Consider the following 14,660-nt stretch of genomic DNA (forward strand, 5'->3'; position numbering starts at 1 on the left):
TATTGACCTACCTTTAACACTTTACATTCAAATACCTTACACACTGTCTATATTGACCAACCTTTAACACTTTACATTCAAATACCTTAAACACTGTCTATATTGACCTACCCTTAACACTTTACATTCAAATACCTTAAACACTGTCTATATTGACCTACCTTTAACACTTTACATTCAAATACCTTAAACACTGTCTATATTGACCTACCTTTAACACTTTACATTCAAATACCTTAAACACTGTCTATATTGACCTACCTTTAACACTTTACATTCAAATACCTTACACACTGTCTATATTGACCTACCTTTAACACTTTACATTCAAATACCTTAAACACTGTCTATATTGACCAACCTTTAACACTTTACATTCAAATACCTTAAACACTGTCTATATTGACCTACCCTTAACACTTTACATTCAAATACCTTAAACACTGTCTATATTGACCTACCTTTAACACTTTACATTCAAATACCTTAAACACTGTCTATATTGACCTACCTTTAACACTTTACATTCAAATACATTAAACACTGTTTATATTGACCAACCTTTAACACTTTACATCCAAATACCTTAAACACTGTCTACATTGACCTACCTTTAACACTTTACATCCAAATATCTTAAACACTGTCAATATTGACCTACCTTTAACACTTTACATTCAAATACTTTAAACACTGTCTATATTGACCTACCTTTAACGCTTTACATTCAAATACTTTAAACACTGTCTATATTGACCTACCTTTAACACTTTACATTCAAATACCTTAAACACTGTCTATATTGACCTACCTTTAACACTTTACATTCAAATACCTTAAACACTGTCTATATTGACCTACCTTTAACACTTTACATTCAAATACCTTAAACACTGTCTATATTGACCTACCCTTAACACTTTACATTCAAATACCTTAAACACTGTCTATATTGACCTACCCTTAACACTTTACATTCAAATACCTTAAACACTGTCTATATTGACCAACCCTTAACACTTTACATTCAAATACCTTAAACACTATCTATATTGACCTACCTTTAACACTTTACATTCAAATACCTTAAACACTGTGTATATTGACCTACCTTTAAGCCTTTACATTCAAATACCTTAAACACTGTCTATATTGACCTACCCTTAACACTTTACATTCAAATACCTTAAACACTGTCTATATTGACCTACCTTTAACACTTTACATTCAAATACCTTAAACACTGTCTACATTGACCTACCTTTAACACTTTACATCCAAAGACCTTAAACACTGTCTATATTGACCTACCTTTAACACTTTACATTCAAATACCTTGAACACTGTCTATATTGACCTACCTTTAACACTTTACATTCAAATACCTTAAACACTGTCTATATTGACCTACCTTTAACACTTTACATTCAAATACCTTAAACACTGTGTATATTGACCTACCTTTAAGCCTTTACATTGAAATACCTTAAACACTGTCTACATTGACCTACCTTTAACACTTTACATTCAAATACCTTAAACACTGTCTATATTGACCTACCCTTAACACTTTACATTCAAATACCTTAAACACTGTCTATATTGACCTACCCTTAACACTTTACATTCAAATACCTTAAACACTGTCTATATTGACCTACCCTTAACACTTTACATTCAAATATCTTAAACACTGTCTATATTGATCTACCTTTAACACTTTACATTCAAATACCTTAAACACTGTCTATATTGACTGACCTTTAACACTTTACATCCAAATACCTTAAACACTGTCTATATTGACCTACCTTTAACACTTTACATTAAAATACTTTAAACACTGTCTATATTGACCTACCTTTAACACTTTACATTCAAATACCTTAAACACTGTCTATATTGACCTACCTTTAACACTTTACATACATTCAAATACCTTAAACACTGTCTATATTGACCTACCTTTAACACTTTACATACATTCAAATACCTTAAACACTGTCTATATTGACCTACCTTTAACACTTTACATTCAAATACCTTAAACACGGTCTATATTGACCTACCCTTAACACTTTACATTCAAATACCTTAAACACTGTCTATATTGACCTACCCATAACACTTTACATTCAAATACCTTAAACACTGTCTATATTGACCTACCTTTAACACTTTACATTCAAATACCTTAAACACAGTCTATATTGACCTACCTTTAACACTTTACATTCAAATACCTTAAACACTGTCTATATTGACCAACCTTTAACACTTTACATTCAAATACCTTAAACACTGTCTATATTGACCTACCCTTAACACTTTACATTCAAATACCTTAAACACTGTCTATATTGACCTACCCTTAACACTTTACATTCAAATACCTTAAACACTGTCTATATTGACCTACCTTTAACACTTTACATTCAAATACCTTAAACACTGTCTATATTGACCTACCTTTAACACTTTACATTCAAATACCTTAAACACAGTCTATATTGACCTACCTTTAACACTTTACATTCAAATACATTAAACACTGTTTATATTGACCAACCTTTAACACTTTACATCCAAATACCTTAAACACTGTCTATATTGACGTACCTTTAACACTTTACATTCAAATACCTTAAACACTGTCTATATTGACCTACCTTTAACACTTTACATTCAAATACATTAAACACTGTTTATATTGACCAACCTTTAACACTTTACATCCAAATACCTTAAACACTGTCTGCATTGACCTACCTTTAACACTTTACATCCAAATACCTTAAACACTGTCTATATTGACCTACCTTTAACACTTTACATTCAAATACTTTAAACACTGTCTATATTGACCTACCTTTAACACTTTACATTCAAATACCTTAAACACTGTCTATATTGACCTACCTTTAACACTTTACAATCAAATACTTTAAACACTGTCTATATTGACCTACCACTAACACTTTACATTCAAATACCTTAAACACTGTCTACATTGACCTACCTTTCACACTTTACATCCAAATACCTTAAACACTGTCTATATTGACCTACCTTTAACACTTTACATTCAAATACTTTAAACACTGTCTATATTGACCTACCTTTAACACTTTACATTCAAATACCTTAAACACTGTCTATATTGACCTACCTTTAACACTTTACAATCAAATACTTTAAACACTGTCTATATTGACCTACCACTAACACTTTACATTCAAATACCTTAAACACTGTCTACATTGACCTACCTTTCACACTTTACATCCAAATACCTTAAACACTGTCTATATTGACCTACATTTAACACTTTACATTCAAATACCTTAAACACTGTATATATTGACCTACCTTTAACACTTTACATTCAAATACCTTAAACACTGTCTTTATTGACCTACCTTTAACACTTTACATTCAAATACCTTAAACACTGTCTATATTGACCTACCTTTAACACTTTACATTCAAATACCTTAAACACTGTCTATATTGACCTACCCTTAACACTTTACATTCAAATACCTTAAACACTGTCTATATTGACCTACCTTTAACACTTTACATTCAAATACCTTAAACACTGTCTATATTGACCTACCTTTAACACTTTACATTCAAATACCTTAAACACTGTCTATATTGACCAAACTTTAAGCCTTTACATTCAAATACCTTAAACACTGTCTATATTGACCTACCCTTAACACTTTACATTCAAATACCTTAAACACTGTCTATATTGACCTACCCTTAACACTTTACATTCAGATACCTTAAACACTGTCTATATTGACCTACCTTTAACACTTTACATTCAAATACCTTAAACACTGTCTATATTGACCTACCCTTAACACTTTACATTCAAATACCTTAAACACTGTCTATATTGACCTACCCTTAACACTTTACATTCAAATACCTTAAACACTGTCTATATTGACCAACCTTTAAGCCTTTACATTCAAATACCTTAAACACTGTCTATATTGACCTGCCCTTAACACTTTACATTCAAATACCTTAAACACTGTCTATATTGACCTACCCTTAACACTTTACATTCAACTACCTTAAACACTGTCTATATTGACCTACCTTTAACACTTTACATTCAAATACCTTAAACACTGTCTATATTGACCAACCTTTAAGCCTTTACATTCAAATACCTTAAACACTGTCTATATTGACCTGCCCTTAACACTTTACATTCAAATACCTTAAACACTGTCTATATTGACCTACCCTTAACACTTTACATTCAACTACCTTAAACACTGTCTATATTGACCTACCCTTAACACTTTACATTCAACTACCTTAAACACTGTCTATATTGACCTACCTTTAACACTTTACATTCAAATACCTTAAACACTGTCTATATTTACCTACCTTTAACACTTTACATTCAAATACCTTAAACACTGTCTATATTGACCTACCCTTAAGCCTTTACATTCAAATACCTTAAACACTGTCTATATTGACCTGCCCTTAACACTTTACATTCAAATACCTTAAACACTGTCTATATTGACCTACCCTTAACACTTTACATTCAACTACCTTAAACACTGTCTATATTGACCTACCCTTAACACTTTACATTCAACTACCTTAAACACTGTCTATATTGACCTACCTTTAACACTTTACATTCAAATACCTTAAACACTGTCTATATTTACCTACCTTTAACACTTTACATTCAAATACCTTAAACACTGTCTATATTGACCTACCCTTAACACTTTACATTCAAATACCTTAAACACTGTCTATATTGACCTACCTTTAAGCCTTTACATTCAAATACCTTAAACACTGTCTATATTGACCTACCCTTAACACTTTACATTCAAATACCTTAAACACTGTCTATATTGACCTACCCTTAACACTTTACATTCAAATACCTTAAACACTGTCTATATTGACCTACCCTTAACACTTTACATTCAAATACCTTAAACACTGTCTATATTGACCTACCTTTAACACTTTACATTCAAATACCTTAAACACTGTCTTTATTGACCAACCTTTAACACTTTACATTCAAATACCTTAAACACTGTCTATATTGACCTACCTTTAACACTTTACATTCAAATACCTTAAACACTGTCTATATTGACCTACCCTTAACACTTTACATTCAAATACCTTAAACACTGTCTATATTGACCTACCCTTAACACTTTACATTCAAATACCTTAAACACTGTCTATATTGACCTACCCTTAACACTTTACATTCAAATACCTTAAACACTGTCTATATTGACCTACCCTTAACACTTTACATTCAAATACCTTAAACACTGTCTATATTGACCTACCTTCAACACTTTACATTCAAATACCTTAAACACTGTCTATATTGACCTACCTTTAACACTTTACATTCAAATACCTTAAACACTGTCTATATTGACCAACCTTTAAGCCTTTACATTCAAATACCTTAAACACTGTCTATATTGACCTGCCCTTAACACTTTACATTCAAATACCTTAAACACTGTCTATATTGACCTACCCTTAACACTTTAGATTCAACTACCTTAAACACTGTCTATATTGACCTACCCTTAACACTTTACATTCAACTACCTTAAACACTGTCTATATTGACCTACCTTTAACACTTTACATTCAAATACCTTAAACACTGTCTATATTTACCTACCTTTAACACTTTACATTCAAATACCTTAAACACTGTCTATATTGACCTACCCTTAACACTTTACATTCAAATACCTTAAACACTGTCTATATTGACCTACCTTTAAGCCTTTACATTCAAATACCTTAAACACTGTCTATATTGACCTACCCTTAACACTTTACATTCAAATACCTTAAACACTGTCTATATTGACCTACCCTTAACACTTTACATTCAAATACCTTAAACACTGTCTATATTGACCTACCCTTAACACTTTACATTCAAATACCTTAAACACTGTCTATATTGACCTACCTTTAACACTTTACATTCAAATACCTTAAACATTGTCTATATTGACCTACCCTTAACACTTTACATTCAAATACCTTAAACACTGTCTATATTGACCTACCTTCAACTCTTTACATTCAAATACCTTAAACACTGTCTATATTGACCTACCTTTAACACTTTACATTCAAATACCTTAAACACTGTCTATATTGACCTACCCTTAACACTTTACATTCAAATACCTTAAACACTGTCTATATTGACCTACCCTTAACACTTTACATTCAAATACCTTAAACACTGTCTATATTGACCTACCTTCAACACTTTACATTCAAATACCTTAAACACTGTCTATATTGACCTACCTTTAACACTTTACATTCAAATACCTTAAACACTGTCTATATTGATCTACCTTTAACACTTTACATTCAAATACCTTAAACACTGTCTATATTGACCAAACTTTAAGCCTTTACATTCAAATACCTTAAACACTGTCTATATTGACCTACCCTTAACACTTTACATTCAAATACCTTAAACACTGTCTATATTGACCTACCCTTAACACTTTACATTCAGATACCTTAAACACTGTCTATATTGACCTACCTTTAACACTTTACATTCAAATACTTTAAACACTGTCTATATTGACCTACCCTTAACACTTTACATTCAAATACCTTAAACACTGTCTATATTGACCTACCCTTAACACTTTACATTCAAATACCTTAAACACTGTCTATATTGACCTACCCTTAACACTTTACATTCAAATACCTTAAACACTGTCTATATTGACCTACCTTTAACACTTTACATTCAAATACCTTAAACACTGTCTATATTGACCTACCCTTAACACTTTACATTCAAATACCTTAAACACTGTCTATATTGACCTACCTTCAACACTTTACATTGAAATACCTTAAACACTGTCTATATTGACCTACCTTTAACACTTTACATTCAAATACCTTAAACACTGTCTATATTGACCTACCTTTAACACTTTACATTCAAATACCTTAAACACTGTCTATATTGACCAACCTTTAAGCCTTTACATTCAAATACCTTAAACACTGTCTATATTGACCTGCCCTTAACACTTTACATTCAAATACCTTAAACACTGTCTATATTGACCTACCCTTAACACTTTACATTCAAATACCTTAAGCACTGTCTATATTGACCTACCCTTAACACTTTACATTCAACTACCTTAAACACTGTCTATATTGACCTGCCCTTAACACTTTACATTCAAATACCTTAAACACTGTCTATATTGACCTACCCTTAACACTTTACATTCAAATACCTTAAGCACTGTCTATATTGACCTACCCTTAACACTTTACATTCAACTACCTTAAACACTGTCTATATTGACCTACCTTTAACACTTTACATTCAACTACCTTAAACACTGTCTATATTGACCTACCTTTAACACTTTACATTCAAATACCTTAAACACTGTCTATATTGACCTACCTTTAACACTTTACATTCAAATACCTTAAACACTGTCTATATTGACCTACCCTTAACACTTTACATTCAAATACCTTAAACACTGTCTATATTGACCTACCTTTAACACTTTACATTCAAATACCTTAAACACTGTCTATATTGACCTACCTTCAACACTTTACATTGAAATACCTTAAACACTGTCTATATTGACCTACCTTTAACACTTTACATTCAAATACCTTAAACACTGTCTATATTGACCTACCTTTAACACTTTACATTCAAATACCTTAAACACTGTCTATATTGACCAACCTTTAAGCCTTTACATTCAAATACCTTAAACACTGTCTATATTGACCTGCCCTTAACACTTTACATTCAAATACCTTAAACACTGTCTATATTGACCTACCCTTAACACTTTACATTCAAATACCTTAAGCACTGTCTATATTGACCTACCCTTAACACTTTACATTCAACTACCTTAAACACTGTCTATATTGACCTGCCCTTAACACTTTACATTCAAATACCTTAAACACTGTCTATATTGACCTACCCTTAACACTTTACATTCAAATACCTTAAGCACTGTCTATATTGACCTACCCTTAACACTTTACATTCAACTACCTTAAACACTGTCTATATTGACCTACCTTTAACACTTTACATTCAACTACCTTAAACACTGTCTATATTGACCTACCTTTAACACTTTACATTCAAATACCTTAAACACTGTCTATATTGACCTACCTTTAACACTTTACATTCAAATACCTTAAACACTGTCTATATTGACCTACCCTTAACACTTTACATTCAAATACCTTAAACACTGTCTATATTGACCTACCTTTAACACTTTACATTCAAATACCTTAAACACTGTCTATATTGACCTACCTTTAACACTTTACAGTCAAATACCTTAAACACTGTCTATATTGACCTACCTATAAGCCTTTACATTCAAATACCTTAAACGCTGTCTATATTGACCTACCTTTAACACTTTACATTCAAATACCCTTTAAACACTGTCTATATTGACCTACCTTTAACAAAAGACATTAGAAAATACTGTATTTTCTAGTCTTTGCTTAACTCGTATTCAAATACCTTAAACACTATCAATAAGGACCTACTTTTAATTATTGAACATTATATTCACTTACCTCATGTACAGCCTATAATATTTTATAGTAGTATAGTATAGTAGTATGGTCTTAAAAAACTAAAACTAAGACTTACAAAAGACAACACGACTAGGAATCTGAACAAGATTATTTATGTTTAATTTATTTTTAATTTTTATATAGACTGGGCTTATTTTGTTCGATCTGGAAGATATTAAGAAATGCTATATCTGAACTCATGATTGTGGATAATTTGTTTGTTGATAATTATTAATTACCATTGCTGTGTTCATATTGCATGACATTACAAAGTGTGCCTCGTCTTTAATATCAAAGCAGTACACAAGTCATAATTTTTGGTGTTAATTAGAATTTTAGGTTTCGTATGTCTGTCTATTTCGATTTCGGTGATTGTCGAGTCAAAATTTATTCAATTGTTCTCTTAGTTCGATGTACAAAATATCAACAAGGTATTTTTCCAGTCTGAATATCTTGAAACCTTTGTATGTTCCCAATTTATTTCATTTTTATAATAACCTACTTTAATAAACACACAATATAGTCACATACTTCACCTTAGGTATGGTCTATAATGAACTACCTTTAATTAATATACATTCACATACCTCAGGTAACAAATAATTTGGAGCAAACTCGGGTCTTGGTGCTGATTTGAGAAATATAATATTTTGATTTTTCTGTGGGGTGAATAACAATTCACCTTGATTCAGTTCATGGTTTCTAGGAGTGAATATTCTTTCCTGGTCTTCAAGTATTGGTTCAGTCGCAAATGGCTGGAGATTCATCAGTGGGTCTATCACAGGACCACGGACACGTTTACTATACTGCCGCCGACTACATATCCTGGTAACAACGATACCGCGGATAATTATTCCGCCGACTTGGCCAGCTGTGAAACCTGGGTTAAATCCTAATCTGCGAACAGTGACATTGATAACAGATTTCATGGCATCAAGTAGCGATCTGTAGTGTTCATCATGTTCTAAGTAAAGTATAAGTGGAGAAATGAAAGCATCGACCTCATGATACAGGTAAAAAAACATGCGCATGTTATGGGGGCGGCCATGTTGGAATCATTGCGTTTGGTGTATGAGGGCGCATGTCACAACTCCTGCATTTCGAAAACCTTTCTCCCTGAACGTCATAGAGAAGTCCATCAGAAATTTAATTTTGAAGTGTTCCTAAAATATAGTACAATATTTAATACACTTTATTTTCCTTGAGACTATATCCAAATCCTATGTCATTACAAATATTTTATGTGACCATATATTTATTCAGAATTTCAGTCACTTCATAAGTACGTTTTTACTTTCAATCAAGTTGACAAATATTGTTTTGGTCAAACAATATTTAGACGGTGTTACAAACAAAATCTGAATATGACAGAACCCCACACCTTTCCCGTGGCTTTCGTTGCGTATGGAAGTTATTTTCACGAGTGATGCGGTGTATCCTGCGGCCGTACTTTCACGAGCGAAGCGAGTGAAAGTACAGCAGAATACACCGCATCTCGAGTGAAAATAACTTCCATACGCAACGAAAGCCACGGGGAGGGTGTGGGGTTCTGTTATTATTACATATGTTCCATACTTGATTATTTCGTATTAAAGAAAGAACGTGCAAACCGGGATGGAATTTAGGTCGGGGAACCCCATTGCCCAATAATATGTCCCAATATAAGTGTTGCGCCCTAGCAGCGCTTGTCAGTGTAGAACGCGCCCGGAGAACGCGTGTCACTGTTTGTTTGAAATTAAAATAATCAGACGTCTAATCTGAGTCACTGTTCGAATAAATAACTCGTTGACGTTTAGTTGGGACCACGGCAGAACCAGAACTTGAACTGGACGACTATGATACACAGTTTATGTTGAAGTTAAAAGTTCCGCCACAGAATTGTGCATTGACAAACATGCCGTGCAACTGCGGTACTCCTCTGACGGGATGACTTTCGTCGACAGCGGTTGTCGCTGAGCTGCACGCTACAACTTCGTGTGTGATGTTGCTTGCTGGTCGTGGATTGACTTGATTACCGGTTAAAATGTTGCTCTTTTGGCGTTGGTATTTTTTATTTGGAACTGAGTAACGCCGCAACGTCGCCAGCAGAAACCTGCTATCTCGATGCTGATGGTTGCGGCTGCATAGTAATCGCTGATTTTACTGCTGGTGGATCTTCTGAGAGCCCTTCAAGGTTTATAAAACTCAGTTTCCAGGTGGTCAACATACATTAAGTTCTCCCAATCGTAGTATTCCATGTGATGTACACCTGACATGCCAAAAATGTTGTTGAACGATTTGAACTGGATAGAAATAGCAGACGAAAATGTGTTTACAAAATAAAAATAGTTCGGTAGCCAATGAAAACACCATGTTCATTTGCATATCGACCGTGAAAATACCGAAAACATTATTGCATGGGTGATATGCAAATTAGTTTGGGCCAAAATAAGTGACTGCCTAAAAGTACCGTTACTGTTGTTCAAATTTCATTTCACTCGGCAAGTATATTCATGTACCCCAAGGGGAAAATATCATACTTCTAAATATTGTTTATTTCGAAAAACTGTACTCCTGAAGGGACTACTTTGTTTGCTCTCAGACCTCATTTGCATATGGGTTGTGGAAATACCGATTTTGATTTCAGGGACGAATCAAAATAAACTGCAGTACATATGTAATAATTTGTGTTACGCCATACGCAAGTTTTGAATCTAGTAGATACTAGGTCATGATGAAAACAGTAATTATGTTACATAGTAATAATTTTTGTTTAATTTTTTTTTTCAACAATTGACAAAGTATGACCCGTGACCGTGAAGTCTAGAACACCCCGTGAATTGTGACATATACTGTGAAATTCAGGTTACACATACTTTCAGTTCTTTTTTAATTGATTTATTTGCGGCAAATCCAACTGACCAGAATTTGATTACATTACTCACTTTTATTTGCACTAATTCAATCCCTTTCGTACATTGTGAGCAGCATTAACGAGTTCGTGCATTGTCCAGTCGTTTGTACAGAGGCTCTCTATTTACGCTGAAATAGGTGAGATTCAGATTACTAGTATTGCATAACGTTTAGTCGGATGTGGATGCTCCATTAACACACCAGGACGATTATTGTGGTGCAAAAAACTATAATAAACTGAACTGAGAAATAGAATTTCTTTTCGTAAACTTCTACTGGCAAAACATCGTGCAACACATTACGTAATATGCAGCTGCGTAACTGGAAGCTATCATCATGAATACCCTTAGATGTGAAGACTGTAGAGTGGTATCTGCGTCTGTCACCTGTTGCCAGGGTGACATTCTGTTATGTCAAAGCTGCAATGGAAAACGTTTTGGAAGTGAAAGTGGTGATAAGAATATTGATGAATCATTGAGAATATCTAACACAGCTAGTGGCGTGATAATTAATGAGATGCTGTGCTTCATTGTAAATAAAATTGACATATCCTTACTGCCGATGTCATCGTCACGATTTGTACTGATTACTTCGTGGACGAAGAGGTTGAATCGTCCAAGAAAACCTTGTTCGAGTTATGTGGAAACGATCGCGCGCGATATATTAAACGACAAGGTCCAAATAAACGACCTAACAATATTTTAGATGTAGTAAAGTTGGTCCATGAGACGGATTTCGAGGATCTCCTTATAGTCTAGTAGCCAAGGCCAGTATTTTTTGAGTTCGTGGTCCCCTCCTGGCAACTTTATTTTGATTATTGGATGTGATAGTACATCTATTACCGTCATCATTTTTGGTGGATGCCAAAAAAATTGTTGCATATTTAATTAGTTATAACACTTTGAGCCCCCCCCCCCCATTTTCATCCAAAGGCCACTTTTTAGTCTATATGCCTGTGACTGTGTATATCTACAGTCATTATTTTTTATGATGCATCTGGACAAGTTTCTAGCAAAATCCTTTAAAACTTGTTGCAGGTATAGAGGGAAATTTATTTATAAGTACTTAACTCCTAAACTCAAGTCAAAATCAAATTGAAATGGCTTTGGCAAGGTTGGAACATACACATTAAATACACATAGCCCTACATACCGTGGGTTGTATTTCCAGCTGCTAACCAAGGTAACAAAGAAAATTCCATATTGGATGAACAGACTTCCCTGAAGGAGTGTGTTCAGATTGTTAACTTCATATTGCATATACAATATGATATACATAATTATGGTATTCATTAATAGCATTCAATGTGGTGATATATAACAGAAAATATGGCAAGAACATGCGTTCATGTATAATGGTTTACTAAACACAAATTAACACATTATTCAAACAAAACAAAACAGTATTCAAATAGTAAATAGCATACCAATTATTCTATAGTTTATTCAAGAAGAGAATGTTCATCTTCGTCATTGTCCTCAATGTTGGTACACTCCGAGGAACAGCAACATGCTGGCGTACATGCCATTTTAACTTTACAACAGCCACAACGTCCTGTACAATTTTTTTTGCATTTACATGTTGTCAATTCCTGTAGAACAGTTGGAGCTGCCGATTGCTTCATCAACACTGGTTCACAATTTTCATTCCATCCATGACCACATGGTGAAGGTAATTCAGGGTTTCCATCCAGACAGCGAATCCATATTGCTGCTTGATAGTTTGCCCTACAAACATGCTGTTGAAGGGTATCCTGACATGGTGGTAAATATGTATTTCGCTTTTGAGTTTTACAGAACAAACTGTATTGTAATGAATTAATTGGAATGTCGTCACAGCGAATCTTCTTATACAAAGACACAATAAAACTTTCAGCGAATTGCATCGTCTCTTCTGAACAATCAAATGATTTTCCAAGATTCTGTAGAAGAGCGGCGCATGAAGTAGCTATGGTTAGAGCAGTTTTCTTTCCAATTCCAGCAAATCCAGATGTTGTGTCCGCTCCTGTTAATGCATGTAAAGCCGGAAGAATGTTAGCTAATCCTCCAAGTGCTCTGCTTATTTCTGAAATATTGATATACCTAAAGTTGGCTTTCACGCCTGTTGCAAAATACACTGTTCCTGCCAATCTTGAGGCACTGGCAATGCATAAAACAGCCACATCTGTGTCAGGACTATGCACAATCACAGTTTCATAACCTGTATCGAAAGCATGGTTAGCATGAAAGACAAGTCTTGTGTCTGCCTCTTCATGTGAACAAGACAGACTAGGAATAATAGTTGCAACAGAGTTGCTTCTCAGGGCAGTGCAGGCAAGTCCATTAGCTTTCTGCATTCCAGCCAAAAAGACTATTTGGTCAATTTCTAGCCAATATTTATGAAGAAAATCAACTAAATTGATTTTATTCGCAGTGACTGAAATAAATTTGCTCCATTGCTTCGGAATCAATGTCTGTGGTCCATGAATGTGAAATGTAATTCCACCAGATTTGGTTCGACGAGACCTCTCGCCCATTTTAATTGATTTCTCAAAATACTGATCACTCACAATATCAATTCTTGCCACAGACTTTGATGTTACCAGAATATAATCAAATAATTTATCTCCATACTCTCCGAATGATTCGCAAGAATGTGCAAGTTGTCCTGTGCTTTGAATGACGGCCATAAGGTCGAAGGAAACACACCACTTACATCTGTCAGAGATAGAAATTGTGTTGCTAGCATGTACATTTGCAAATTGTTCAATCTCATGTAAAAGATTTGCTTTCGGGCTCTTACGTAGTGTCCCATCAGATGTAGCAATTGACAGGGGTATATTGGCTAGTTCATACTTGAAAAGTTCTTTCAGACTGAATTTCCGACTTTGAGCAATGACTACAAGTCTGGAAAATAGTTCTCTATCTTCAAGGGTCACATTTTGAGTAGACGATTTTTTGGACAATGGACCTTTCTTCAGGCTTGCAAAGGTATGTATTTTATTGCGTTTAATCTTGTCAAAGAACATATGTCCTTGCGCAAGACGACTCTGTACAAAGTTACAAAGAGCTTCTTCACCTAGGTTACAAGATCCTAGG

General features: G+C 33.8%; 1 protein-coding gene across 1 annotated transcript in view; it reads right to left on the reverse strand.

The window, feature by feature from the left end:
• LOC144363249 (GTP-binding protein 8-like) overlaps window positions 1-9,745 on the reverse strand; it is a 93,159-nt gene extending 83,414 nt beyond the window's left edge. Inside the window, exon 1 of the mRNA XM_085498631.1 lies at window positions 9,279-9,745. Coding sequence (XP_085354757.1) covers window positions 9,279-9,722 — 444 coding nt within the window. The 5' untranslated portion in view covers window positions 9,723-9,745. The remainder of the gene's footprint in view (window positions 1-9,278) is intronic.
• Window positions 9,746-14,660: the final 4,915 nt, after the last annotated feature.

Source organism: Saccoglossus kowalevskii, chromosome 4, assembly GCF_978046115.1.
Source record: "Saccoglossus kowalevskii chromosome 4, keSacKowa6.1, whole genome shotgun sequence".
In the NCBI taxonomy this organism is placed as follows: domain Eukaryota; kingdom Metazoa; phylum Hemichordata; class Enteropneusta; family Harrimaniidae; genus Saccoglossus; species Saccoglossus kowalevskii.